This window comes from Lithobates pipiens, unplaced genomic scaffold, assembly GCF_037356315.1.
Source record: "Lithobates pipiens isolate NorthernLeopardFrog02 unplaced genomic scaffold, aLitPip1_a1.2 Scaffold_10, whole genome shotgun sequence".
Classification (NCBI taxonomy): Eukaryota; Metazoa; Chordata; class Amphibia; order Anura; family Ranidae; genus Lithobates; species Lithobates pipiens.
The window spans coordinates 67388231-67415150 of NW_027507686.1; the positions used below are offsets into that span (position 1 = coordinate 67388231).

A 26920-nucleotide genomic window follows, 5' to 3' on the forward strand; every position below is an offset into this window, starting at 1 on the left:
CCATGAACTCTATGTCCGCCAGCCACCCGCAATCGCTGTGAGCAGAGGCAGAATGGGGATCTGCCAGTGTAAACAAGGCGGATCCCCGTTCTGTCAGGGAACAACTCTGAGATCTGGTGTTCCTAGTGATCAGGAACAGGGATCTCTTTGTTGTCTCAGGAGGCCCAGCCTCCACACAATTAGAACACACCCAGGGAACACAGTTAAAACTTGATCGCCCCCTAGTGTTAACCCCTTTCCTGCCATTGAATGAATGAATGAAATACCTGTATAGCGCACAATGCGAACTGAATCGCCTCTAGGCGCTATGGCGAGCTTTGATCATCTGCTAAAAGAGGAAGGTCTTGAGTTTTTTCCTAAAAGCCAGGTGATTTTCTTCCAGGCGGATGTTGATTGGTAGAGCATTCCATAGCCGAGGCCCTTGGACAGCGAATCTCCGATCACCCTTGGATTTATACCGGGCTTTGGGCACGAGGAGGAGGTTTTTGTTGGCTGATCGAAGACTGCGGTTTGGTGTGTAATGATTTATTTTCTCCATTAGGTATTGCGGAGCTTCTCTATGCACGCATTTGTGGGTGAGGCAAAGAGTTCCGAAGGATATCCGATTTTTTACGGTTAGCCAATGTAAGCTCCTCAGCGAAGGATAAATGGATTCCCAGGGTTTTTTTCCTGTTATCAGCCTTGCCGCCGTGTTTTGGATCAGTTGTAATCGCGCAAGTTGATATTGTGGTAATCCTATGTAAAGCGAGTTTGCGTAGTCCAGTCGTGAATTAATGATTGTTCCAACTACCACTGCTTTGTCATTCTTTGGGATAAAAGGGATGAGTCTGCGAAGCATGCGCAGCAGATGGTGAGATCGACTGACTACAGATCCTATTTGCGCATCCATTGACATTTGTGCGTCTAAAATAACCCCGAGACTCTTCGCTTTGGTCTTTGGGGAGATAGTCTGCCCAAAGACGGTTGGTGGAGACCAGGAGGTTTTGGTTGCGGGCTTATGATTTGGGTGTAAGATAAGAAGCTCTGTCTTTGATTGGTTCAGCTGGAGGGAGTTGGTGGTCATCCAGTCCTCTATTGATTTGAGGCAGTTTTCAAGTTGTTGGTGATCTTTTTTTCCATTGATCCGGAAATAAAGTTGCGTGTCGTCAGCGTAAGAGTGGAAGCAGAGATCTGAGCATCTGATGATTTGAAGGAGTGGGCGAATGTAAATGTTGAAGAGAACGGGTGACAACGGAAAGCCTTGAGGGACTCCGCAGGTGACTGCCCGAGTTTCGGAGAGGAATTTTCCTATTTTCACTGTCTGTGACCGATTTCCTAGGAAGGACGCGAACCATTGGAGATCTATGTCTTGGACTCCGGCTACTTCTGTGAGGCGGACGAGTAGAGTATTGTGATCTACTGTATCAAACGCTGCACTTAGGTCTAGCAGTACGAGGAGACACGGCTCTCCGTCATCTGCTGCTTCGAGGGCGTCATCCCAAATCTTGAGGAGAGCTGTTTCTGTTCCATGACCCGGGCGGAAGCCTGATTGCAGCGGGTCCAGGAGTTTGTGAGTATCCAGGTGAAGTTGTAGCTGATGTACTACAGCTTTCTCTATGATCTTAGAAATGCTGTTGAGGCTTGTAATCGGCCTACAGTTGTTTGGATCCTGAGGGTCCAGGTTTGGTTTCTTGAGTAGAGGTTTGACGATGCCTTGTTTGAGGATGCTGGGAACAATCCCTTCGTGGAATGATCGGTTTATGAGGTGGGTTATGGTTGGAGCCACGATGTCGGAGCATTCTTTCAGTAGTTTTGTGGGGATGATGTCAATAGGTGAGGTACTGTCACTCAGTTTATTAATGATGTTTTTTGCGGTGTCTACGGTAATTGGGGATAGTGAAAATTTTGACGGTTGCGGTATGTTGGTGCAGACATCCTCTTTATGTATTTGCTGGCTGAGGTTGGATGTTGTCTTCTGACAAATTGTTTCCCTGATGGTTTTGACTTTATCGATGAAAAAATCCGACAGTTTGTCACAGTAATCCTGAGATTCGCTTTCTGGGGGTTCTAGGCACACCGGATTCATTGATTGATTAACCAGTTTAAACAGTTCCCGTGGTTGGTTTGCGGCCGTTGAGATTGTATATGAGAAGTGGTCCTTTTTGGCTTTGAAGATTGCTTTCCGATAATTCTCTGTCAGACCTTTTGTAGTTAAATAGATTTTCCTCGGTGGGATTTCTTCTCCATGTTCTTTCCGCTCTTCTGCGTTTTTGCTTTAGTACGGAGAGGGAGCTATTAAACCATCCAGCATTTTTCTTCCTGATGAGTGCCCTGCATTTTGGTGCTACCGAGTCTGCTGATTGCAGTAATGCCTTGTTCAGGGAGTTGAGTGTTTCCTCCGTAGAGTGGTTTAAGGTTATTGTAGATATCTTTTTGGACAGAGTCCAGAGCATTTTTATAGCACTGATCAATATAATAATGTCACTGGTCCCAAAAAAGTGTCACTTGGGGTCAGATTTGTCGCAGTCCCCCTAAAAATCGCAGATTGCTGGCATTACAAAAAAGATGTCCATAAATCTATTCCCTATTTTGTAGATACGGTAACTTTTGCGCAAACCAATCAATATACGCTTATTGTGATTTTTTTTTTTTTTTTGGATATGTATTGTAGCAGTAAGTAAAAAATGTTGTTTTTTTTTTCAAAATTGTCGGCCTTTTTTTGTTTATAGCGCAAAAAATAAAAACTGCAGAGGTGATCAAATACCACCAAAAGAAATCTCTTATTTGTGGGGAAAAAAGGACCTTAATTTTGTTTGGGTACAGCGACGCACGCCCGTCAATTAAAGGGATGCAGTGCCGTATTGCAAAAAATGGCCTGGTCATTAAGGGGGTAAAACCTTTCCCGGGGCTGAAGTGGTAATATCTAAACCGCTGGCAACAAAAGTGAGCACACCCCTAAGTTAAAATATCCAAATTGGGCCCAATTAGTAATTTTCCTTTCCCCAGTGTTATGTGACTCGTTAGTGTTACAAGGTCTCGGGTGTGTTAAATTTGGTGTTATCACTCTCACTCTCTCATACTGGTCACTGAAAGTTCAACATGGCAAAGAACTTTCTGAGGATCTGAAAAAATTTTTTTTTGCTCTACATAAAGATGGCCTGGGCTATAAGATGATTGCCAAGACCCTGAAAGTGAGCTGCTGCACAGTGGCCAACACCATACAGTGGTTTAGCAGGACAGGTTCCACTCAGAAGAGGCCTCGCCATGGTCGACCAAAGAATTTGAGTGCACGTACTCAGCGATATATACAGAGGTCGTCTTTGGGAAATAGACGTATGAGTGCTGCCAGCATTGCTGCAGAGGTTGAAGGTGTGGGGGATCAGCTTGTCAGTGCTCAGACCATACGCCGCACACTGCATCAAATTGGTCTGCATGGCTGTCGTCCCAGATTGAAGCCTCTTCTAAAGATGATGCACAAGAAAGCCTGCATACAATTTAAAGTGGTTGTAAACCCTTACAAACCACTTTGACCTACAGGTAAGCCTAGATTAAGGCTTACCTGTAGGTCCAAGAAATATCTCCTAAACCTATACAGCGGCGCGCAGGCGCACTGAGCGCGGCATTTCCAACAATGGAGCTGCCGCACGTGTCGGCTCCCGTGTGCATGCGCGGGAGTGACATCATCGCGGCTCCGCCAAATGACAGCGGCGGAGCTGCGAGACCCCAACGAAAAGATGGATGCGCCGGACTACAGGGGACAGCGGTGACATCGCTGGCTCCTGTGTCAGGTAAGTGACACATAATGGGCTACTATGCGATGCATAGTAGTCCATTATGCTTTGCCTTTGCAGGGAATGAAAGAGGGTTTACTTCCTCTTTAAGACTGGATTACTGGAACCATGTCCTGTGGTCTGATGAGACCAAGATAAACTTATTTGCTTCAAATGGTATCAAGCATGTGTGACAGCAACCAGGTGAGGAGTACAAAGACAAATGTGTCTTGCCTACAGTCAAGCATGGTGGTGGGAATGTCATGGTCTGGGGCTGCCTGAGTGCTGCCGGCACTGGGGAGCTACAGTTCATTGAGGGACCCATGAATGCCAACATGTACTGTGATATACTGAAGCAGAACATGATCCACTCCCTTTGGAGACTGGGCCGCAGGGCAGTATTCCAACAAAACGACCCCAAACACACCTCCAAGATGGATTCCTGGATTCCTGTCTTAGCGTTCTGCCCCTGGATTCCTGTCTTAGCATCCTACCCCTGGATTCCTGTCATAGCGTTCTGCCCCGGCATGTCTGTCATAGCATTCTGCCCTGGCATGTCTGTCTTAGCATATTTCTGCCCAAGGACTTCTGTCTTAGTGTTTTTCTACCCCAGGACTTCTGTCTTGGCGTTTTTCTGCCCCAGGACTTCTGTCTTGGCGTTTTTCTGCCCCAGGACTTCTGTCTTGGCGTTTTTCTGCCCCAGGACTTCTGTCTTAGCGTTTTTCTGCCCCAGGACTTCTGCCTTAGCGTTTTTCTGCCCCAGGACTTCTGCCTTAGCGTTTTTCTGCTCCAGGACTTCTGTCATAGCGTTTTTCTGCTCCAGGACTTCTGTCATAGCGTTTTCTGGCCCTGGATTTCGGTCATAGCGTTTCTGCCCCAGGGTTGCTGTCACAGTGTTCTGCCCCAGGGTTGCTGTCATAGTGTTCTGCCCCAGGGTTGCTGTCATAGTGTTCTGCCCCAGGGTTGCTGTCATAGTGTTCTGCCCCAGGGTTGCTGTCAGTGTTTCACACCAGGATTCTGTCACAGTGGTCCGCCCCAGCATTTCTGTCACAGGGGTCCGCCCCAGCATGCTGCCCAGCATTTCTGTCATAGCATTCTGCCCAAGCATTTCTGTCTTTGTGTCTCTACCCCAGTATTTCTGTCAGTGTTCTGCCCCAGCATTTATGTCATTGCGTGCTTTTCTGTCATAGTGTTCTGCCCCAGTTTTTTCTGGCTCTGTGTTCAGTCACGGTGTTCTGGCTCGGCATTCAGTCATAGCATTTCTGTCATAGCGTTTCTGCCCCAGGATTTCTGTCTTTGCATTTCTGTCTCAGCGTTCAGTCTCGGCGTGTTTTCGGTCATTGCATTTCTGGCCAGGATTCTGCTGTTGCTTCGCTGTCTCAGATTTTCTGTTATAGCATTTCTGCCCCAGGATTTCTAGCGTTGCATTTATGCCTCAGTGTTTCAGTCTTGGTTTTGCTGTCATTGCGTTCTGCCCCTAGATTTCTGTCTCTACGTTTCTGCATCAGCATTAAGTTATAGCGTTTTCTGTGTCATAGCGTTTTCTGTGTCATAGCGTTTTCTGTGTCATAGCGTTTTTCTGGCATAGCGTTTTTTTCATAGCATTGATGTCTTTGTGTTGCTGCCCAGCATGTCTGTCATAGTATTTCAGCCTTGATGGCATACTCTGGTAGTCCTTTGTCTTCATTGTTTGTCATGTCCCATTGTGTCTGTGTCATGTTTGTACCTGGGTCAGGTAGCTAGGGCTCACACGTCAGGATCTGTCACGTCTACAGATCCATATGGGCTGAGGTTTTGTTTGTTAATTGATTGTTGTCCACAATCTTCTCGCCCGTATACCATACGTCATACGATGCATGTTCATTCACCACATCCATACGACTACCCACCACAGCCTATGGGTACACTAGCCCTGAGTTTTCAGTTAATTACCTGTCTCTGTGCTGCAGGTTACTCAGGCTCACTTACCACTCACATGGGGGTGGGGTTCGTCGTCGGGTTCATTCACGTGCAGTGGTATTGACATTTCTGCTCATGTTTCATTCTTAGGTAGGCGGGGGGGGGGGGGGGGCATTGTTCTCCTGTCTGGTAGTCTGTCATTTCTCTAGTTTGTGCTTCAGGTTGGGCCGTCTTGGCATCCATACCGATATCAACCATGCTTGCACTCACTTCCATCAGCCTGGACGTTGTTGTGGGTTAGTTGATTGGTGCTGATGTTTCGCCACTGGGATCACCCTTTGGGTCAGAAGCAGTCGCAAATCTTTTCTTCAGTTGATGTCCTGTTGTGTTGAGGCCCTGGTTACCGCCCAGGGAAGTATAGTCTCTCTCAGGGTGTGTGCTAAGCCATGTCCCCGTGGCGGTCCTTGGGTGGTAGGTTTGGCAGATGTCATAATGATTCTGGATTCCACTCTTGGCTCTGATCTTGTCTAACATATTGCCTGGAGTTCTACTTAGGGACATCAGTCCAGTCGTCTTTCCGATCCCCAGCCGGTTCCAAGTAGGGGGGGCTTCAGTCACCTTGTGTATGTCTGTATCATGCCATGGGACTATTTCCCTGGGAGGGAGTCTGGCCCTCCTTTCTCGGTTCAGGATTCTGACTCAGCTGTTAGGTCTCAGGCTGAAGCATGACCCGATCGTATCCGCTGGGACCAGGGTCCTGTGTCCGGCATGGTTTCTCCATGTTTGACAATATTATTGCCATGGTGCATGGGCCTTATCCGCTTACTCCATCACATCCATCAGGTATCCAGCTTTTCGCACTTCTGCTAGTGGTCTTTTTTTGCCACTCACCCTCTCACTTTCCCAGATCAAGTTTGGGTAGGCCTGGGATTGGGGGGGGGGGGGGGGGTGTATGTCTCTGAGCTATTTCACTGGTGTTCGTTGAAGTATTTCGTCATCATTTGCAGGGGTTCCTCGGGCCAGGCCTTGTTCCTTTCCCCCCACGTATCCTCTCATTTCACAAGCAGTTCATCCTCGGGTTGGGGTGTCTCGGGCATCAGGCTGAATTTAATCTTTCAGAGGATGTTCAATTGGGTTCGGGATAGTTTTGCAGGTTCTATAGGGGGTTCCTTCTCATCAACAAGGCAGGAGTCGGTGTGTTCTTTTGTCACAGCGGATACTTTCTGGTTACTTGCTGGATACTTACTGTTGCCGTCCGGGAGCACGCCATTATCCGTGATGGTTCATTACCTTCCCTTCTTCACCTAAATTTGTGTCGTCTTGCCCTCTTTTTAGGCATACTGACCAGCTAGGCCAAGGCACACCTCAGGCCTTGGTTCTTAGGAGTATCTCATTTCCCGCTTGAAGACTGACTACAAGTTGAAAGGCTGGCCGTATTTGTAGGAGGAACCTGAGAGGGCTATTTAATCATCCTCCTGTCAGGGCCAGTGTTGGGATTTCTGGGTTCGCACCCACCTGTTCCCCCAGTCTTTCATACATTCTCATAGGATTTTGTTCTTATTCTTACATTCAGGGTATGCCCTCTTTTCAGGCATACTGACCAGCTAGGCCAAGGCACACCTCAGGCCTTGGTTCTTAGGAGTATCGCATTTCCCGCTTGAAGACTCTGACTACAAATATTATTCAACTGGAAATGGGAACCCAATGCAGCAAGGCAGGTACTGGAAAATTATAAGATGGAAAGAGTTAATTGTATGATGACTATGTAAAGACTGACACCATAGGAATGTAAAGTAGTACTGGAAGTCCTCTGGTGTCCAGTAGGAAGTAGGTTACCGTTTCCTGATAGAATGTGCAGTATTTTATCATGTAACCAGTGATAAGCATACTAGGCAGTGTGCTCTTCCCAGTATAAAAGTTATGATGATTTTCTTATGTCCAATGAAATGTACACTATTCTTTGTGTCTGCTGTTATACGTATATACCACAGACCCTTGCTGATCTCAGGACATTTAATTCCTGTGTAAGATCCTAAGCCATACTGTCAGACTGTGGAGCCATTATCATTAACCAGTTCTTTTTGGTCCAATGGTCAGTTTTATTTTTATTATCTGCTATTACTCCCAGGTCCCTAGTAATCTGCCATATATGGAAGAGATCAGAGCAAAATACTTAATTCCCCATAGAGGATTTTTTGTAATTCTGGAAAAAGGCCACTTCAGTATGGTTGATATGATTTCCATCTCATTGTCTCCATCTCAAGCCATGCTTTTTATAAAATTTAATTTGTTGTGTCTTTTAACAAAACATTTTAGCAAGATCTTTTTGTTTTATTATGGCTTAGATGAAATCTAAATTCCTACAAAAACCAAATTCATTTCTAAAGGGTTCAGTTTTTTGCAAATGTACATAAAACCGCAGCTGATATGGGACTTTTTTGTATTATACACTGGCATGTGTGTTCCACAGATTGAAAAACTTTAGAGACCTCAAAGTGATTGATTGTAAAGTTTTTGTGCATTACCTATTTCCCGACCGGGCCATAGCCGAAAGACGTCTACAGCGCGGACGGGTTTTTCTGGGTAGGTGTCCATTGACATCTTCCCAGAATCTTGCTCTCGCGCACCCCGCTGGGTCCGGAAGAGCCGCTGGTAGCGCCCGTTTACCACGTGATCGCTATGTCATTTGACGGAGCGATCGCTTGTAAACAAACCGGCGTCATGTCATAATCCGGCTCCTCTCTCCCCTCTGTATAGTGCGAGGGGAGAGGGGTAGAGATTGCAGCAGTGCTGTGGGCTGGATGTATAGTGCCCACAGCACTGCTCTGTGACAATACTGTGCAGTACTCTGCCCATACTGTGCAATACTCTGCAATAAATTTTAACAGAAACAAAGATTTTTTTTTTTTAACCGAATTCAGTCTTTTTTGATTTATAGCACAAAAAATAAGAAACCCAGCGGTGATTAAATACCACCAAAAGAAAGCTCTATTTGTGTGAAAAAAAGAACAAACCTTTCATGGGTACAGTGTTGTATGACTGAGTAATTGTCATTCAAAGTGTGAGAGCACTGAAAGCTGAAAATTGGTCTGGTTAGGAAAGGGGTTTAAGTGCCCAGTGGTCAAGTGGTTAAGATAAAAAATAACTTTCTGTGTGCAGCAGCCCCCCTAATACTTATCTGAGCCCATCTAGATCCAGCAGGTGTGTCTCGGCTGCCCAGGACTCCCTTCTTTATTGGCTGAGACAGCAGTGCAGCGCCATTGGCTCCATCTGCTGTCAAGCAAAGTCAGTCAGCCAATGAGGAGAGAAAGGGGTGGGGGCTCTGTGTCTGAATGAACACAGGAAGCGATGGCTCGGCTCTAGTACCCCCATAGCAAGCTGCTTGCTGTGGGGGCACTTAAACAGGATGGAGGGACCAGGAGAGTTGAAGAGGGACCCGAGAAGAGGAGGATCTGGGCTGCTCTGTGCAAAACCACTGCACGGAGCAGGTAAGTATAACATGTTTGTTCATTTTAAATTATATAGGGTATAGCATGAAATACATTTGTCTGATTATGTTTAACTTTATAGTGTCACCAGAATCAATAATGGGTGATCTATTTAACACAATGACCTATTCACTTCATAGACACTCCAGCTATTATATACACAAGTTGTTTCTTTCTAGTGCTTGCACAGTTTTCAGTCGCATGACCTGAATAATTATTTCCAAATGACTCTGCAGGGAGAAGAAAGAATTACAAAAGATTCTGGACAGAAAGAGACATAACAGCATCACCGAGGCGAAGTCACGAGACCGTCACAAGAAGGATGGGTCAGTAATTGATAATCAAATGTATTCATATATTTCATATCTATATCTTTCATGTCTTCTTCTGATTTCTTTACAACATCTATTATATGGGTTAACCATTTTGTCTATTGGACCTTTTTTATTTATTTTTTATTGTTTTTTTTTGTTAAAATCTGCCTTTCTCTTTTGTTCATTGATGTGCACAGCTCCTTTAATTCTTGACCTTAGGGTTGCTAAATAAAACCGTTGTTGGAGATGGACTTTATAGGCATAAACACAAGTTTCTTTAAAATAATTTTAACAAAATGTATTTATAAAAAATAGTGCAAAACATACACTAATTGCCCAGAGCATAACGATTACACTGTCAATATGGTCCAATTAAATCACAATTGAAAAAAAAGACTCATACATTTCCATTTTTCTATGATACATATAAAACAATAGCAAAAATAAGAAAAAAACAAAAATATGGACAGTGTATAATAGATGACTCGGCTCAGAAATGCTCTACATGTTACGCGTTATACAAAACGCTTCATCAGGAGCTTTTGGCGTTTTTCTAAAAATAAATGAACAAAACATTAAAACAATCAAAAATTAATAAAAATACATATAATATATCACAAAAAACATAATTACTCTAAAAACATGCTCCCTTTTATCCCAGGACCAGAATTTTCACAAAAAAGGGGGTGGAGGGGGGGGGGGGGGGGGGAGGAATGTGTAGGGTAATTTTGGGGCATCATGGGAACGGCTGTGACAAATTCCCCAAAAAATTTGTAATAATAGAAATTAATAACACATATAAAAAAAAAGATTACTGCAATCATTACTTACATTCCCTATAGATAAACGGGGGTCGTGTATACGTGAGCGGGGAGTAGTAGTATAGGCTTTATGCATACAGCTAAGGTGCAGGATACTTCATACGTAAAATATAAGGATAATCTGTGCAGTAGATCAAATGAATTTTATTTAGGTATTTGATAAGAATAACATATCCAACAATTGATTACATATACATTGGGCTATTCGCCAGTAATTTAAATGATCCAATTATGAATGTTAAAGGGTGTTTAACTTTATTTGTTAATATATTTATTAATAATTTTTTATATTTTTTTATTTTATTTTTTATATTTTTAGTTTTGAATTATTAATTTGTTTATTTCTTGAATAATATATAGAAAACATTAGTAATAAAAAGTAAAAATAAAGAAAAGGGGGGGGGGGGAGAGAGACCCTTGCTTTAAGATGTTTGTCTTGATATACATTGCATTTATTATATTATATCTATGCTTACTCTCTGTACTTTCTCTATGTACCAAATAAAAATCGTTTGTAAACAAAAAAAGATATTACCCGACAGTCCTCCGGGGTAAGGTCCTCCAAATACAAACAGTCCAGGAGGTAAAAGAATCATATCGCAGTAGGTGATTATAAATAACCCAGTATAATCTAGTTGTGACAATTATAAAAAAGGAAAGAAGATAAACAGGGCTAAGTGTGCGTATAATTAACTAATTATTTTTTAAAATAAAGAAGGATAATGGTGGTAATTTAAATGGTGAAAGATCAAATATTTACCTTGACACTTCAACGATCAGAGGTAAATCCCCCCCCCCCCCCCCGCTCTATGACAGCACTGACCGCACTCAGGGGCTGCTGTGAAAGACGCAGACCCAACGTGTCTATTTATGCACAGCCGTCCCGGTAGTGACGTCATTCCACATGGCAGAAATGACACTCGCATACCCGGCCGATTCCAACAGACGTGCGTCAAAAACCCAGTACGTCACGTCTGCCATAGACATAGCGGGTGAACACGGAGGTAGGCGCATGCGCGGGATAATGGCAGGGGAATTTTCCCCAACCAAACACCACAACGCATGCACCAAACAGGTTCCCTCCGGCACACCACGCAACGCCCACATGCGCCAGGGATCTGCGCACATGTGGAAAAACTCCCCGGAAAGAAACTTCCTCGGGGCTAGAAAGCGTCACTTTATCAGCCACAAGGCCAGAGAGAGCGACGCTTTGTGGCCGCATGATGCAACCCAAGTACACCTACAGAAAAAAAGGGGGGGGGGAGAGGGGAAACAATATATCGGATCCCTGGGAGCAGTTTTTACAATTCATCATAACAATTAATATACTATTAAATAATAAACACATGGAGGTATACTTAAATTATAAAGTTTCTTAATGGTCAATACATAACCCTAGGGTTATCATGCCACTTTCAGGAGAGGACTAGGCAGAACGTGTAACACATGTAAAAACAGCAAGACTGCACAGCACTGCCCAGGTCCCTCTTGCTATAACCCCTCACCCTGCTTCCTGCAGCTCAGTTTTTTTATGCCTAGTGTAGAAGGACCTGGCTCCCTAAGGGAACCATTGGTCTTGGGAGTTTTTTCTACAGTTTTGATCCTGTGATCTGCAATCAACAGCCAGACTGGGTGACAGGCTGGATAATACATATCCTTGTAGTCTCCCCAGCCTGGCCATCGAGCGTGAGCAGACACTAGCTAGGTCGGCCACGACATACCCCTTCTGCTCCAGTGGCAGCCAGTGAGCTATATGCTCCGGGGCACACATATGACCAGGCTACTGTTGTCCGTGTCACAGTGTGCTGTGGCCAGCAGCCACCCCGTACTGCTCCGGGGCACACATATGACCAGGCTACTGTTGTCCGTGTCACAGTGTGCTGTGGCCAGCAGCCACCCCGTACTTCTCGGGTGATGGGTCTGTGGTGAAATGTTTCCAGCAATCCCGGCAGGAGGGGTAAGTATGGCTCTCCCTGCCTCGGCAGGATAGAGCAGCTGGGCATTCCCTGGGAGGTCGACTAGGGGGTCTCTCACTCTCCCTTTCCTCTCTCCCTGTCCCTCATTCCCTCCTCCCCCTCAGTGAGGTTTACCTCTAGTACTGGGGTCTGTTTACCTCAGAACAGTGTGGTTTTTACTCTGGGCACTTTGTGAATGACACAGTCTGCTAGGTGGGAGGGATTTGTGGACCAGGACCATTCAGACAGTGAGAATGACTCTGTGTCCGGGTTAGCACAGGAAAAAGCGTTAGTAGGAGCACTTATTACTGCGGTGCGGGATACCCTGAAGATACAGGATGCAGCAGGAACTTCTGCTGAGGTGGCGGTCCCTTTTGGGCCTTTTGGGTCCCGCAAACTGGCCTGCATGCCTAAGGTGTTTCCATATTTGACTTATTTTGATAAGTTCATCTACAAGGAATGGGGAAGTCTGCAGCGGGCCTTTTTAGTGCCAAGAAGAATGGCGGTGTGTTACCCCTTTGAGGAGAACCTCCTGAAAAACGGACGTCTCCTCTGGTCGTTGACCCCCCGGTATCCAGGTTAAATAAAGTAACCACAATTCCAGTAGAAGGGACTCCTGCCTTCAAGGACCCTGCCAACAGGAGGGCCAAGGCAGTGGCCCGGTCCATGTTTACAGTAGTGGGGTCAGCGTTACGACCTGTGCTGGCCACGGCCTTGGTGTCGCAGACCCTTACTGAATGGGCAAAGTTGTTGCACCTTGAATTGGAGAAGCAACAGTCTCCCCCCTGTTGGCTTAGAACTGGCAGATCAGTCGGTGAAGGGCCTTAAGTATGTCTGCGATGCGGCCCTGGATACGGTCCCCCTGCTCTCTAGAGCATCAGTATCAGCAGTGGTGCTATGGTGCCTGATTTGGCTGAAATGCTGGTCTGCGGACCAGGCATCTAAAAAAGCACTGGCGGATTTGCCCTTCCAAGGTGAGAGGCTAGATGGATGGATGACATTATTAAAAATGTTACCGGTGGGAAGAGCACATTGCTCCCACAGTCCAGAAAGGGTAAGGAGCCACGCCGTAGGCAAGGGCCCTCTTTTTCTGTTCAGAAGCGGCTTTTTCGCCCGCCCGGGTCAGCAGGTAATAGTTCCCAGTCCGACAAGGCGCCTGCTGAAGGACAAACGCGTCCCTGGTTTCGCAAGCCAAACAAGTCTGCAAGCAAAAATGTTACCGCATGAAGGTTTGCCCCGCCCGACTCTCGGGTGGGGGGTTGCCTTCGGGAGTTTGCAGCTCAGTGGACCTCCCTACTGTCCGACCAATGGGCCTGCAAACTGGTTTCATCAGGATACAAGATAGCGTTTCTTTCTTGTCCACCAAACAAATTTTTTCCCTCCAACTTATCACTACTTCCGGCTCATCGGGCAGTTCAGGGCAGTACAGTACCTGCTGCTGCGCGGGGTGATAGTAACTGTACCGACACAGGAAAGGTTTCAGGGATTCTACTCCAATCTGTTGTCCCCAAAAAGGAAGGGGTGCATTCAATTCTGGACTTGAAGGCCCTCAACAGCTTTGTGAAAGTGCAAAGGTTCAGGATGGAATCGGTTTGTTCTGTGGTCGCTGCATTCCATCAGGGGGACTTCCTGGCGTCCTTGAATATCAAGGATGCATACTTACATGTATCCATATGCCTCAGGCATCAGAGGTTTCTGCAATTTTCAGTCGGGGAAGAGCACTACCAGTTTGTGGACCTCCCTTTTGGCCTGGTGTCGGCACCCCGAGTCTTTACCAAAGTATTCGCTCCAACTCTGGCGACTGTTAAGGCAACGTGGGGTCACAATTGTGGGTTACCTTGACGACCTCCTCCTGAGAGCAGCTTCCACCTCAGAATTAAGGGAGGATGTAGCGATCACCATGCAGACTCTCCGGGAGTTTGGTTGGGTGCTGAACCTAAGGAAGTCGGTGTTAGTGCCGACTCAATGCCTGGAGTACCTGGGCTTACTGTTGGACTCCTCAGAAGCAAGAGTTTTTCTCCCTTCAGACAAGCTGCAGACTCCTCAAGCTGCGGTGAAGTTGTTGGTGAACCGCAGGGGATCATCGCTACGCTTCTGCATGCGAGTTCTGGGCCCCATGGTTGCCACTTTCGAAGCAGTACTGTATGCTCCATTTCACACTCGAGTCCTACAAAAGGAGATTTTGTCAAAATAGGATAAATCTCCAGTATCCCTGGATTGTCAAATTCCCTTCTCTGGTGGCTGAGGTCTCCGACCCTTCGGTCCGGGAGATCGTTCCTTCCTCTCCATTGGACGGTGATCACAACTGATGCCAGCCTGACCGGTTGGGGGGAGTTCTGGTAGTACTGTCAGCCTGGGGCCTTTAGTCGCAGTGAAGAATCCCAACTGCCGATCAATGTGCTCAAGCTTCGGGCGATCAGGCTGTGCCTCTCCACAAGGTCATGGAGGCTACAAGGGCGTCCGATCAGGATCCAGTCGGACTACGCCATGGCAGTGGCATACGTCAACCATCAAGGAGGAACAAGGAGCTCAGCTGCAGCATGGGAGGTCACTAACATCCTCCAGTGGGCAGAGCGACACGTGTCGGCCATATACATTCCGGGCATAAACTGGCAGGCGGACTACCTAAATCGTCAGATGCTGGACCCAGGGGAATGGTCGTGGCATCCGGATGTATTCCGGCTCCTTTGCCTAAGGTGGGGCACACCAGATGTGGACCTCCTGGCCTCTCGGCTCAATCGGAAGGTGCAGAGGTTTGTGTCCAGGACAAGAGACCCCTGGGCGCACGCGTCAGACGGGTTGGTGACTCTATGGGGGCATTATCGGCTGATTTATCCCTTCCCCCCCCACTCAAACTTCTACCACGTCTGCTACACAGAGTGGAGGCCGAGGGGATTCCGGTGATTCTGATTGCCCCAGATTGGCCTCGACGTCCTTGGAATGCCGACCTAGTACGACTGGTGGCGGGAGGTCCTTGGTGGCTGCCGATGTGGGAGCACCTTCTATCCCAGGGTCCGATACTTCATCCTGCTTTACCTTCGCTGATTTTAACGACATGGCTGTATGGTTGAAAATCATGGTTGAAAACCAGGTGCTAAGTGACCGAGGTCTGTCAGACATGGTAATTTCCACTATGCTGTGGGCACGGAAGTCTTCTTCTCGGAAGATTTACCATTGTACGTGGAAGGCTTACATCTCCATGTTTGAGGAGATGGGGTGGCGTCCGCGCACTTATTCAGTTTCCAGGATCCTGCTGTTTTTGCTGTGAGGAGTGGATCAGAAACTTGACTTAAGCACCATCAAGGGACAGATATCAGCCTTGGCTGTCTTTTTTCAATGTCCCTTGGTGACTCACTCATTGGTGGGTACTTTTGTGCAGAGGGTTCGACACGTAGTCCCTCCAGTTCTACCTCCGTGGGATCTGATTCTGGTGCTATCGACGCTCCAGAAACCACCGTTAGAAAACATTAGGGAGATTCCCTTGTTGACTCTTTCTCAAAAAGTAGTCTTCCTAGTGGCTATTACATCTGCCAGGAGGGTTTCTGAGTTGGTGGCCTGATCATACAAGTCTCCCTACCTGGTCATCCACAAGGATAAGGCGGTGCTACGTCTGCAGCCCTCTTTCCTTCCAAAGGTGGTTTCGGCATTCCATCTAAATGAGGGTATCGTATTACCATCCCTTTGTCCTAAGCTGACACACCCGAACAAAGTTGTCTTAAATTCCCTGGATGTGGTCTGGGCTCTACGGGTGTATCTGTCTGCTAGAGCTCCCTTGCAGAAGTCAGACTCTGTTTGTTTCCGTGGCTGGTCCAAAAAAAGGTCTGTCGGTCTCGTCGTCCACCATTTCTACGTGGATCAGACAGATCGTGGTTCAGGCCTATGCCTTAAAGGGGCGGTTGCCCCATTATCATGTCACGGTTCATTCCACCAGGGCAATTGGAACCTCCTGTGCTTTCCGACATGAAGCGTCTGTCTCCCAGACATGTAAGGCGGCAACTTGGTGGTCCGTTCACACTTTCACTAAATTCTACAAAGTTGACGTAAGCGCATCTTCGGATGCTTGCTTTGGCCACAAGGTTTTGCAGGTGGCTGTGTAAGGTTGCAATTTATGCTTTCTTGAGTTAAAGTTTTGGTGTGAACGCATCTTTTGATGCATCAGTTGGCCGCAGGTTTTGTTGGCGGCCGTTTAAGATGGCAACTCCTCTGTTGAGGTGTTCCTTTTGTTGTGGGTGAAGTTATGTTTTGCTGTTTCCACCCCTCATTTTTTGACACTGCTTGGGGACATCCCTAAGGTCAAGAATTAAAGGAGCTGTGTCCGTCAATGAACTTAAGAGAAAACTGCATTTTTGTACCCGTAAAATCCTTTTTTCTTAAGTTCATTGACGACACAGCACCCACCCCTCCTATTTGTGTTCCTACTGCTTTTGACAAACTGAGCTGTTGGAAGCACAGTGAGGGGTTATAGCCAGTGGGACTGCCCCCTGGGCGGTGCTGTGCAGTCTTCCTGTTTTTTACATGTTACATGTTCTGCCTAGTCCTCTCCTGAAGGTGGCGTGATAACCCTAAGGTCAAGAATTAAAGGAGTTGTGTCCATCAATGAACTTCAGAGAAAAGGATTTTATGGTGAATATAAAAATCCCATTTTTTTTCAGCAGAGAGTTGGCTGAAGTCTGCTCTCTGACATCCCAGGGCCGGTCCAGGCTCGATGTCATCACAACCATGGAGTCTGGATCCGCCCAGATCCCTGGACCGACACCTGGATCAGCCTCTCAGCGAGCCCCTGAGAGCCTGAGCCAGCCACTCCCATCCCTCCACAGCTCAGTGGGGCAAAGCAGAGAGCTGTGAGAAATGAGCGATCAGCGTTTTTTCGATTGCTCGGTTCTCCATGTTAGAGGTGCTGGGGGACAGATGCAGCATCGGACCAATGCTGCATCCATCTAGGTAAGTATGAATCCGAAAACAAAAAAATATACTTCTTTTAACCACTTGCTTACTGGGCACTTAAACCCCCCTCAGTCCCAGAGCAATTTTCAGCTTTCAGCGCTGATGCACTTTGAATGACAATTGCGCGGTCATACAACACTGTACCCAAATGAAATTTTTATCATTTTTTTTCCACAAATAGAGCTTTCTTTTGGTGGTATTTAATTACAGCTCGGAGTTTTATTTTTTGCTAAACAAACAAAAAAAGATGCAAAAAAAAAATCATGTTTAAAAGTTTGTTATAAAATTTTGCAAATGGGTCATTTTTCTCCTTCATTGAAGTGCGCTGATGAGGCGGCACTGATAGGCTGCACTGGTGGGCACTGATGGGCTGCACTGATGGGCTGCACTGGTGGGCACTGATGGGCTGCACTGGTGGGCACTGATGGGCTGCATTGGTGGGCACTGATGGGCTGCATTGGTGGGCACTGATGGGCTGCATTGGTGGGCACTGATGGGCTGCATTGGTGGGCACTGATGGGCTGCATTGGTGGGCACTGATGGGCTGCATTGGTGGGCACTGATGGGCTGCATTGGTGGGCACTGATGGGCTGCATTGGTGGGCACTGATGGGCTGCATTGGTGGGCACTGATAGGCATAGTTAAGGCGGCACAAATAGGCACAGATAAGGCAGCACGGCTGGGCACAGATAAGGCGGCACTGATGGGCAAAGATGGGCACATAAGATGGCACGGATGGGTGGCACAGATGGGTGGCACAGATGGGCACTGATAGGTGGCTCTGATAGGTGGCTCTGATGGGCAGCACTGCTGGGCACTGGTAGATGACACTGATGGGCACGGATATGTGGCACGGGTGCAGCACCTTTAAGGCAGATTGTGGGCACTGCTGGGTGGCACTGTGGGCACTGCTGGGTGGCACTGACGGGGGGCACTTACTTTTTTTATTGTTGCACTGGCAGGGGGCAGGTGGGCACTAGCAGTGCTGGCCATGATCGGGACTTATGTCCCGATCACGGCCGCCGGTGATCGGATTTTTTTTTTTCTCCTCGCGCTGACAGCGCGAGGAGGAATAATAGCCAATTACCGGCTCCGTTATATCACATGATCAGCTGTCATTGGCTGACAGCTGATCACGTGATAAGGGGTCGGGATCGACCCCTTGCACGGATCGGTGATCAGGCGAGTCTCGTAGACTCGCCGATCACAGAGCGCGCCGCGCGCGCCCCTCAGGGGGCGCGCAGGCCGCTCGTGCATGGAAGACAAGAGGGTTAAAGAACTATCTTTTTCTTTTTTTTTTTACTCTCCAGCAGACCCGATGCATATAGCACTTGGTGCCAATCTTAACCACTTAAGGACCGCCGTATTGCCATTGTACGTCTTTACAATGGCACAGGCAGGCACAAGCACGTAGATGTACGTGCCTGCCTTCCAGCGGGTGGGGGGTCCGATCGGACCCCCTCTCGCTGGATACGGCGGTCCGTTTCCCTCCAGAAGCGATCCGTGATGAGGGGATGGCCGTTGGTTTCTGGCCACCCCCTCTGGATCGCTCCTGACCAATGACGAACTTCCTCCCACTGTGTATTGTTTACACAAGAAGGAGGAAGTGATGTCATTCTCCTCGGGGCGGTCTTTTTGACCGGACTACGAGGAGAAGACTAAAAGTAAGTGCACCAAAACACTACACTGACACATAGGTACACAAATCCCCCCCCCCCCCCCAGTCACAGTGTCACTGATTGCATTGATCATTTCTTTACTGATCAATGCATTCAGTGTCAGTTGTAACAGTTAAAGCTGTCAGGGCAGTTAGTGTTAGGTCCAGGGTAGCCCCCTATCACCCCCAATAAAGATTTAACCCCCTGATTGCCCCTAGAGTTAACCCTTTCACCCCTTTTTGCCAGTGTCACTAAGCGATCATTTTTCTGATCGCTGCATCAGTGTCGCTACTGTCGCTAGGTAGCTAGTTATTTTTTTAGGTTCACCGCCAGGTTTTTATATCGCTAGGTACCCCGATATACTACCCAATAATGGTTTTAACCCCCTGATTGCTCCTAGTTAACCCTTTCACCCCCTTTTGCCACTGTCACTAAGCGATCATTTTTCTGATCGCTGCATTAGTGTCGCTAGGTAGCTAGTTTTTTTTTTTAGGTTCACCGCCAGGTTTTTATAGCGCTAGGTACCCCGATATACTACCCAATAATGGTTTTAACCCCCTGATTGCCCCTAGTTAACCCTTTCACCCCCTTTTGCCACTGTCACTAAGCGATCATTTTTCTGATCGCTGCATTAGTGTCACTAGTGTCGCTAGGTAGCTAGTTTTTTTTTAGGTTCACCGCCAGGTTTTTATAGCGCTAGGTACCCCGATATACTACCCAATAATGGTTATAACCCCCTGATTGCCCCTAGTTAACCCTTTCACCCCCTTTTGCCAGTGTCACTAAGCGATCATTTTTCTGATCGCTGCATTAGTGTCACTAGTGTCGTTAGGTAGCTAGTTATTTTTTTAGGTTCACCGCCAGGTTTTTATAGCGTTAGGTACCCCCATATACTACCCAATAATGGTTTTAACCCCCTGATTGCCCCTAGTTAACCCTTTCACCAGCGATCACATTATAAGTGTCACTGGTGACGCTGGTTAGCCAGTTAGTTATTTAGGTTCCCCGTCAGGTTTTTATATAGTGCCAGGGACCCCCATATACTACCTAATAAAAATTTGAACCCCCTGATTGCCCCTAGTTAACCCTTTCACCACTGATCACCGTATAAGTGTTACGGGTGACTCTGGTTAGTTTGCTTTTTATAGCATCGGGGCACCCACCATTTATTACCCAATAAAGGTTTAACCCCCTAATCACCCGGCGGGTGATATCAATTAGGTTTTAGGGTCAGGGTCTGCGTCGCCCCAGGCAGCGCTAGGTTAGTGCCAGTACCGCTAACACCCACACGCAAAGCATAAACCTCCTGTAGTGGTATAGAATCTGAACAGATCAATATCTGATCTGATCAGATCTATACTAGCGTCCCCAGCAGTTCAGGGTTCCAAAAAAACGCATTGTTAGCGGGATCAGCCCAGATACCTGCTAGCACCTGCGTTTTGCCCCTCTGCCCAGCCCACCCAAGTGCAGTATCAATCGATCACTGTCACTTATAAAACACTAAATGCATAACTGCAGCGATCGCAGAGTCAGGCCTGATCCCTGCGATCGCTAACAGTTTTTTTGGTAGCATTTTATATTTAAATCCAGAAGGCAGTGCTTGGTTTTTGGGGTCCCGTACGTGGCTAGGCTCCCAAAAAGTCCCCCACATGTGGTATCCCCATACTCGGGAGAAGCAGCAGAATTTATTTTGGGGTGTAATTTGACTTATGCCCATAGCATGTGTGAGCAATATATCATTTAGTGACAACTTTGTGCAAAAAAAAAAAAGTTTGTAATATTCCCGCAACTTGTGGCAAAATATAAAATATTCCATGGACTCAACATGCCTCTCAGTAAATAGCTTGGGGTGTCTACTTTCCAAAATGGGGTCATTTTGGGGGGTTTTGTGCTATTTTGGCATTTTATGGCCTTCGAAACTGATGGGTAGTGAGGAGTCAAATCAAAAATTTGCACCCTTAGAAATCCTGAAGGTGGTGATTGGTTTTCGGGGTGCCGTGCGCGACTAGACTCCCAAAAAGTCCCACACATGTGGTATCCCCATACTCGGGAGAAGTAACGGAATATATTTTGGGGTGCAATTCCACATATAACCATGGCATGTGTGAGCAATATATCATTTAGTGACAACTTTTTGTAAAAAAAAAAAAATATATATATTTTTTGTCATTATTCAATCCCTTGGGACAAAAAAAAAAAAATATTCAATGGTCTCAACATGGCCCTCAGCAAATAGCTTGGGGTGTCTACTTTCCAAAATGGGGTCATTTGGGGGGGTTTTGTGCCATCTTGGCATTTTATGGCCTTCAAAACTGTGATAGGTAGTGATAGGTAGTGAGGAGTAAAATAAAAAATGTATGCCCTTAGAAATCCTGAAGGCGGTGCTTGGATTTCGGGGTCCCGTACGCGGCTAGGCTCCCAAAAAGTCCCACACATGTGGTATCCCCGTACTCAGGAGAAGCAGCAGAATGTATTTTGGGGTGTCATTTCACATATGCCCATAGCATGTGTGAGCAATATATCATTTAGTGACAACTTTGTGCAAAAAAAAAAAAAGTTTGTAATATTCCCGCAACTTGTGGCAAAATATAAAATATTCCATGGACTCAACATGCCTCTCAGTAAATAGCTTGGAGTGTCTACTTTCCAAAATGGGGTCATTTTGGGGGGTTTTGTGCTATTTTGGCATTTTATGGCCTTCGAAACTGTGATGGGTAGTGAGGAGTCAAATCAAAAATTTGCACCCTTAGAAATCCTGAAGGTGGTGATTGGTTTTCGGGGTGCCGTGCGCGACTAGACTCCCAAAAAGTCCCACACATGTGGTATCCCCATACTCGGGAGAAGTAGCAGAATATATTTTGGGGTGCAATTCCACATATAACCATGGCATGTGTGAGCAATATATCATTTAGTGACAACTTTTTGTAAAAAAATTTTTTTTTTTGTCATTATTCAATCCCTTAGGACAAAAAAAAATATTCAATGGGCTCAACATACCCATCAGCAATTTCCTTGGGGTGTCTACTTTCCAAAATGGGGTCATTTGGGGGGGGGTTTGTACTGCCCTGCCATTTTAGCACCTCAAGAAATGAGATAGGCAGTCATAAATTAAAAGCTGTGTAAATTCCAGAAAATGTACTCTTTTTTTAATTTATATAATCTTTATTTATTTTCCATAATAATTTTTCCATTCATAAACTTTATACAGTTAAACACTCCGTTTTCCACATTAACATTTCCCTCCCCCTCTCCCCCCCCCCCCCCCTCACATACATAACAGGAAGAAGCAGTGGGCCCCTCATACACAAACTATGACCGTGTTACTCTCTATACCACTAACTTCTTATCACCTATACCACATATTCTCTCTCTCCTTCTTCCCTCCAGACGTCATTCTCTCCAGTTCTTTATACTGTGTAACCCAACTTGTCTAACCATGGTTTCCACATTTTATTAAATTCCCTAAAATTCCCTCTCCTTACATATACTACTTTTTCCTTCCAGATCGTCTCTGTTATTAGTTGTCTCCACTCCGCTACCGATGGGGGGTTTTTTGCCTGCCACCTTTGCGCTATTAGCTTCCTTGCCTGGAACATACATCTCATTACTGCTTTATTTATACAGGCCGGCCCTCCTATTCCTTCATTCAGGCCCAATAGGCACATTCTGGGGTTCCCATCAACCGACACTCCAAATGTTTCATTCAAGTCAGCAATAACTTCTGACCAGTAACGGAACAGTTTAGGGCACCTCCAGAACATGTGCATCAGATCCCCTGTTGCCTGACATCTCGGGCAGCCATCATCTTCCCTTCGCCTAAACCTGTATAGCCTCTTCGGTGTATAATAGGCTCTATGTAGCAGCATTAGATGTGACACCCTCTGGGCTGGTGAGACAGATATCAAGTGTCCTCCCTCCAGTATCCTCATCCACTGCTCATCTGAGAATGTTCCTACTTCCTCCTCCCATTTTATTTTACTTTTAAGTTTATCTGGGGTTTCTATGCTCCCTTCACAAATATATGGATACATTTCTGCTATAAACCCTTTTGCACTATCTTCAGATTTTAATCTATTATAGATGGGGGATTTGCTCCACACTGGCCCCGGTGCACCAAATTGTTTCGATAATGCGTGTCTGATTTGTAAATATTTATAAAATGAGTGTTTTGGTAGATCATATTCCATTCTCAGTGTATTAAATGTTTTTATTATACTTCCTTCATACAACTGGGCCAGTCTGTCAATCCCCCTACTTTCCCAATCTTTGTGCCTCTCTATCATTCCCATTTCCTGTAAGTTCAGGTTATTCCATAATGGGGTTTCTTTGGTCATCCCTTCTAGACCCTTTATCGCTTTTACTGCCTTCCATACTTTTAGAGCGAGTTTTATTGTGGGCGTTCTATAGGGAAATGAGTTTGCCTCCAAGGCCTCTACTATGGTTTTATGAGGTGTCCCAGTAATCATTAACTTCCTATTTATATCTCCACTAAGCTCATTGCTCGTCCCCAGATGTTGCAATTGTGCAGCTAAAAAGTAGCTTCTTGGGTGAGGTACTGCCATTCCTCCTTTCCTTGTCGGTAATTGCAGAATTTGTAGGCCTATTCTTGAGGTACCTCCGCTCCATATGAGTTCTCTAAATAGTGTTTCTATTTTTTTAAACCACTTTATATCTATCCATAACGGCACATTATGCAACAGATACAATAACTGTGGCATCCATAGCATTTTGATAAGATTGCATCTCCCTGCAACCGAAAGAGGGAGTTTCTTCCAGATTTCGATTTTATTTTTAAATTTAACTAATAAGGGGGCGATATTATCACTTGTATACCTTTTTGCATCACTTTGTATGTATATTCCTAAATATTTTATTTTCTCCACTACTTCTAACTGCGGGATTGTCGATATAGTTTGACTCTCCAGTGTATCTACAGGCATCAGAGATGATTTTTCCCAATTTATTGTTAATCCCGAGAAGCTGCTAAAATCCCCGAGGACTTTCATCCCCTGCCTGGTTGACTTCTCCACGTCCCCCAGATAGAGGAGAATATCATCGGCGTATAGCGCGATCTTTTCTTCCCTCGCTTTTCTTTTAAAGCCTTCCATATCAGCATTAGATCTTATTGCAATGGCTAATGGTTCCATTGCAAGGGCAAAGATCAGGGGTGACAAAGGGCACCCCTGTCTTGTACCTCTTTCTAATAATATCTTATCTGAATACTCGTTGTTAACCCTAATTCTAGCACTAGGACCATTGTATAAGATTTTTATCCATTCAATGAATGAGGAGCCAAAGCCAAATTCTCTCAGAACTCGCCAGATGTATCTCCATTCAAGACTATCAAAGGCTTTGACTACATCCAAAGCCATAATTGCCCTTTTCCCTATGTTTTCCATTGGTATCTGTAAATTAAGGTATAGTCTTCTAATATTCATGCTAGTTGATCTACCGGGGATAAATCCTGTCTGATCAGGATGTATTAATCTGGAAATAATTTTATTCAGTCTGGCCGCCAGTACCTTAGCTAGTATTTTTGCGTCCGTGCACAAAAGTGAGATAGGTCGGTAAGATTTAGTTTCCAACGGATCCTTCCCCTCCTTGTGCAGAACGATTATCGTTGTCTCCGTCATCGAGGTAGGCAATCTCCCTTCCTCCTTTACCCTATTTAACACTCTGAGAAACTCTGGAAGCAGTACTTTCCCATAGTATTTATAGGTTTCCAATGGAAGACCGTCTGGTCCTGGAGACTTCTGGTTAGCCATTGCTGTCACTGCAGATTGAATTTCTTCTAATGTTAATGGGGCTTCCATTGTCTCTCTCTCCTCCTCGATAAGGGAAGGGACTTTAATATTTCCAAAAAACTTTTCCATCTCCTCGTCTCCCCTCATCCCCTGCGATCTGTACAGTTTTGCATAGTATGATCTAAAAGTATCTATAATCACTGAATTCTGAGTTGAGATTTCTCCCTTCTCTGTTCTGATCGCGGGGACGATGGATGGCGAGGAGTTGGTCTTCACTAGGTGTGCCAGCATCTTCCCGACACTTTCCCCCTCCCCAAACGCCACTTGTTTCTGGAATAGTCTTTTGTTCTCAGCTTTCCTGATAATCATTGCTTTATACTTCTGCTGTGTATCTAACCATACCTTTCGTTTCTCTGGGGAGGGATTTACTATATATTCTCTTTCTGCTCCTACTAACTCACTTTTAACGGTATTCTCCCATTCTCTAGATATTTTCTTAATTTTTGCCACCTGTTGAATAAGGATACCTCTGAGGTAGGCCTTTAATGCGTCCCATATTACTCCACTTGCAGCGGTATCCTTATTGAGCTCTATGAACTCTTCTAGCTGGGATAATACTTTGCTTGCATCCCCAATAATCTCAAGCCATACTGGGTTCAGTTTCCATACTTTCGGGGGACTTCTCCCCTCTAAGTTAACCGATACCGTCACCAATGAGTGATCCGACACCCCCCTGGGTTGGTATACTATTTCCCTTACCACTTGGTTAGCTTCTTCGTTCCCCAACACTAAATCTATTCTTGAGAGTGAAGAGTAAGAACTTGAAAAACACGAATATTGTAGGAGGTCCGGATTCCGAACTCTCCACAAATCAAATAGTCCCCCTTCTTGCATAAACCTGGATAACCGACTCTCACCCTCTCTCTGCAAATTTGTCCCTGATGGGAACCTATCCTGATTTTTATTTATAACCTCGTTGAAATCTCCCACTGCTACTACTGGGATCCCAGATTTACCTACTATAAATTCCATTAGATTATATAAAACATCCAGTTTAAACGGGGGTGGAATATAAATATTTGCAATGACATACTCCCGATTTTCAATTACACAATGCAAAAATACATATCTCCCTTCTTTATCGATGCTGGTCTGCCGACAGTTAAACGCTACTTCTTTTCTTATCAACACAGCCACACCTCTTGAATAAGAGGTGTGGACTGAGTGAAACTGAGTGGGAAATTTCCTGCTGTAGTTCTCCAACTTGGAGTCCTCAGTTAGATGCGTTTCCTGTAAGCAGACCAACCCGATATCACATTTTTCGAGGGCATCAAACACCGCTGCTTTTTTAACTGATGTACCCATCCCTCTAACGTTCCAGGAGCCAATATTCATAACTCTATCCTGCATACCTTTCCAGAAAACAGTAAAAAATGACAGGAAAAAGGGATTGTCTCAATATTATAATTGATCTCATAGGGATGTTCTCTATGCCCCCTCTGAAAAAAAGTTGCGAGATGTGAGGGAACAAAAGGAGAGAAAAAAAGCCTACTCAAACTAAAATTCCTAATAACCTTGTGTATCCTTTTGAATATTGTGATACCATTCTGTCCCAAACTTCCCTTTAGTGAAAGAGAAAAGATAAACTTTTCATATATTCCCAACGTTATTTTTAATTTATCCTCTATTACTGTGCAATCTTTGCCCTTTTCCTGTCCAATATTTCCCTTTTTATTCCTTGTTCCTACTCCCCACCCCTCCCCATACCCTTCTGGGTTACCCCTAGGGGCTTTTCCTGTGACCGTTACAACCTCACCCATACCTTCAAACTCCCTTCTCTTCCCCACCCATTCACATACTACCTTATCCCCCCTCCCCCCCTCCCTAACCCAACTTCCCTTAAACCCAACCTGTGCCTCATTTTTTTTTTTACCCTTCCTAATTTCATTCATGTAATCCTTTATACTGTGGGTGTCCCACCTCCCACCGTTGCATGTGTATATACATTGTGCCCGTAATTCAGGTGCATTGTACCCACTATATCTCCCCGTCCGAACCCCCCCCCAACGATATCAGTCAGGGGTGAGGGGAAGAGAGAGCAGGAGGGAGCAAGGAGAGTAAAGGGATGGACAAATAAAAAAAAAAAAACGGACTAAACAAAAAAAAAAAAAGGGAGAGAGAAGAAGAAAAAAAGAAAAAAAAAAAAGGAAAAACAGAGAAAAGGAGGAAGGGGGGAAGAGGCTTTCCTTCCTCCCCCCTAACCCTTCACCTCCTTATCAACCGATCCCCCTTTTCCTCCACCCAAGCTGACACACCAGCAGGAGAATCAAAAAATAAAGTCTCTCCCA

The 26920-nt window shown here is 45.7% G+C and overlaps 1 protein-coding gene across 2 annotated transcripts in view; it reads left to right on the top strand.

Annotated features, from left to right (window-relative positions):
• The window catches only part of PLCB3 (phospholipase C beta 3), a 272101-nt gene that overhangs the window by 221897 nt on the left and 23284 nt on the right, over positions 1–26920 (top strand). For both annotated transcript variants that reach the window (XM_077455793.1, XM_077455792.1), the window contains exon 30: positions 9373–9462. In XM_077455793.1, coding sequence (XP_077311919.1) covers positions 9373–9462 — 90 coding nt within the window. The remainder of the gene's footprint in view (positions 1–9372; positions 9463–26920) is intronic.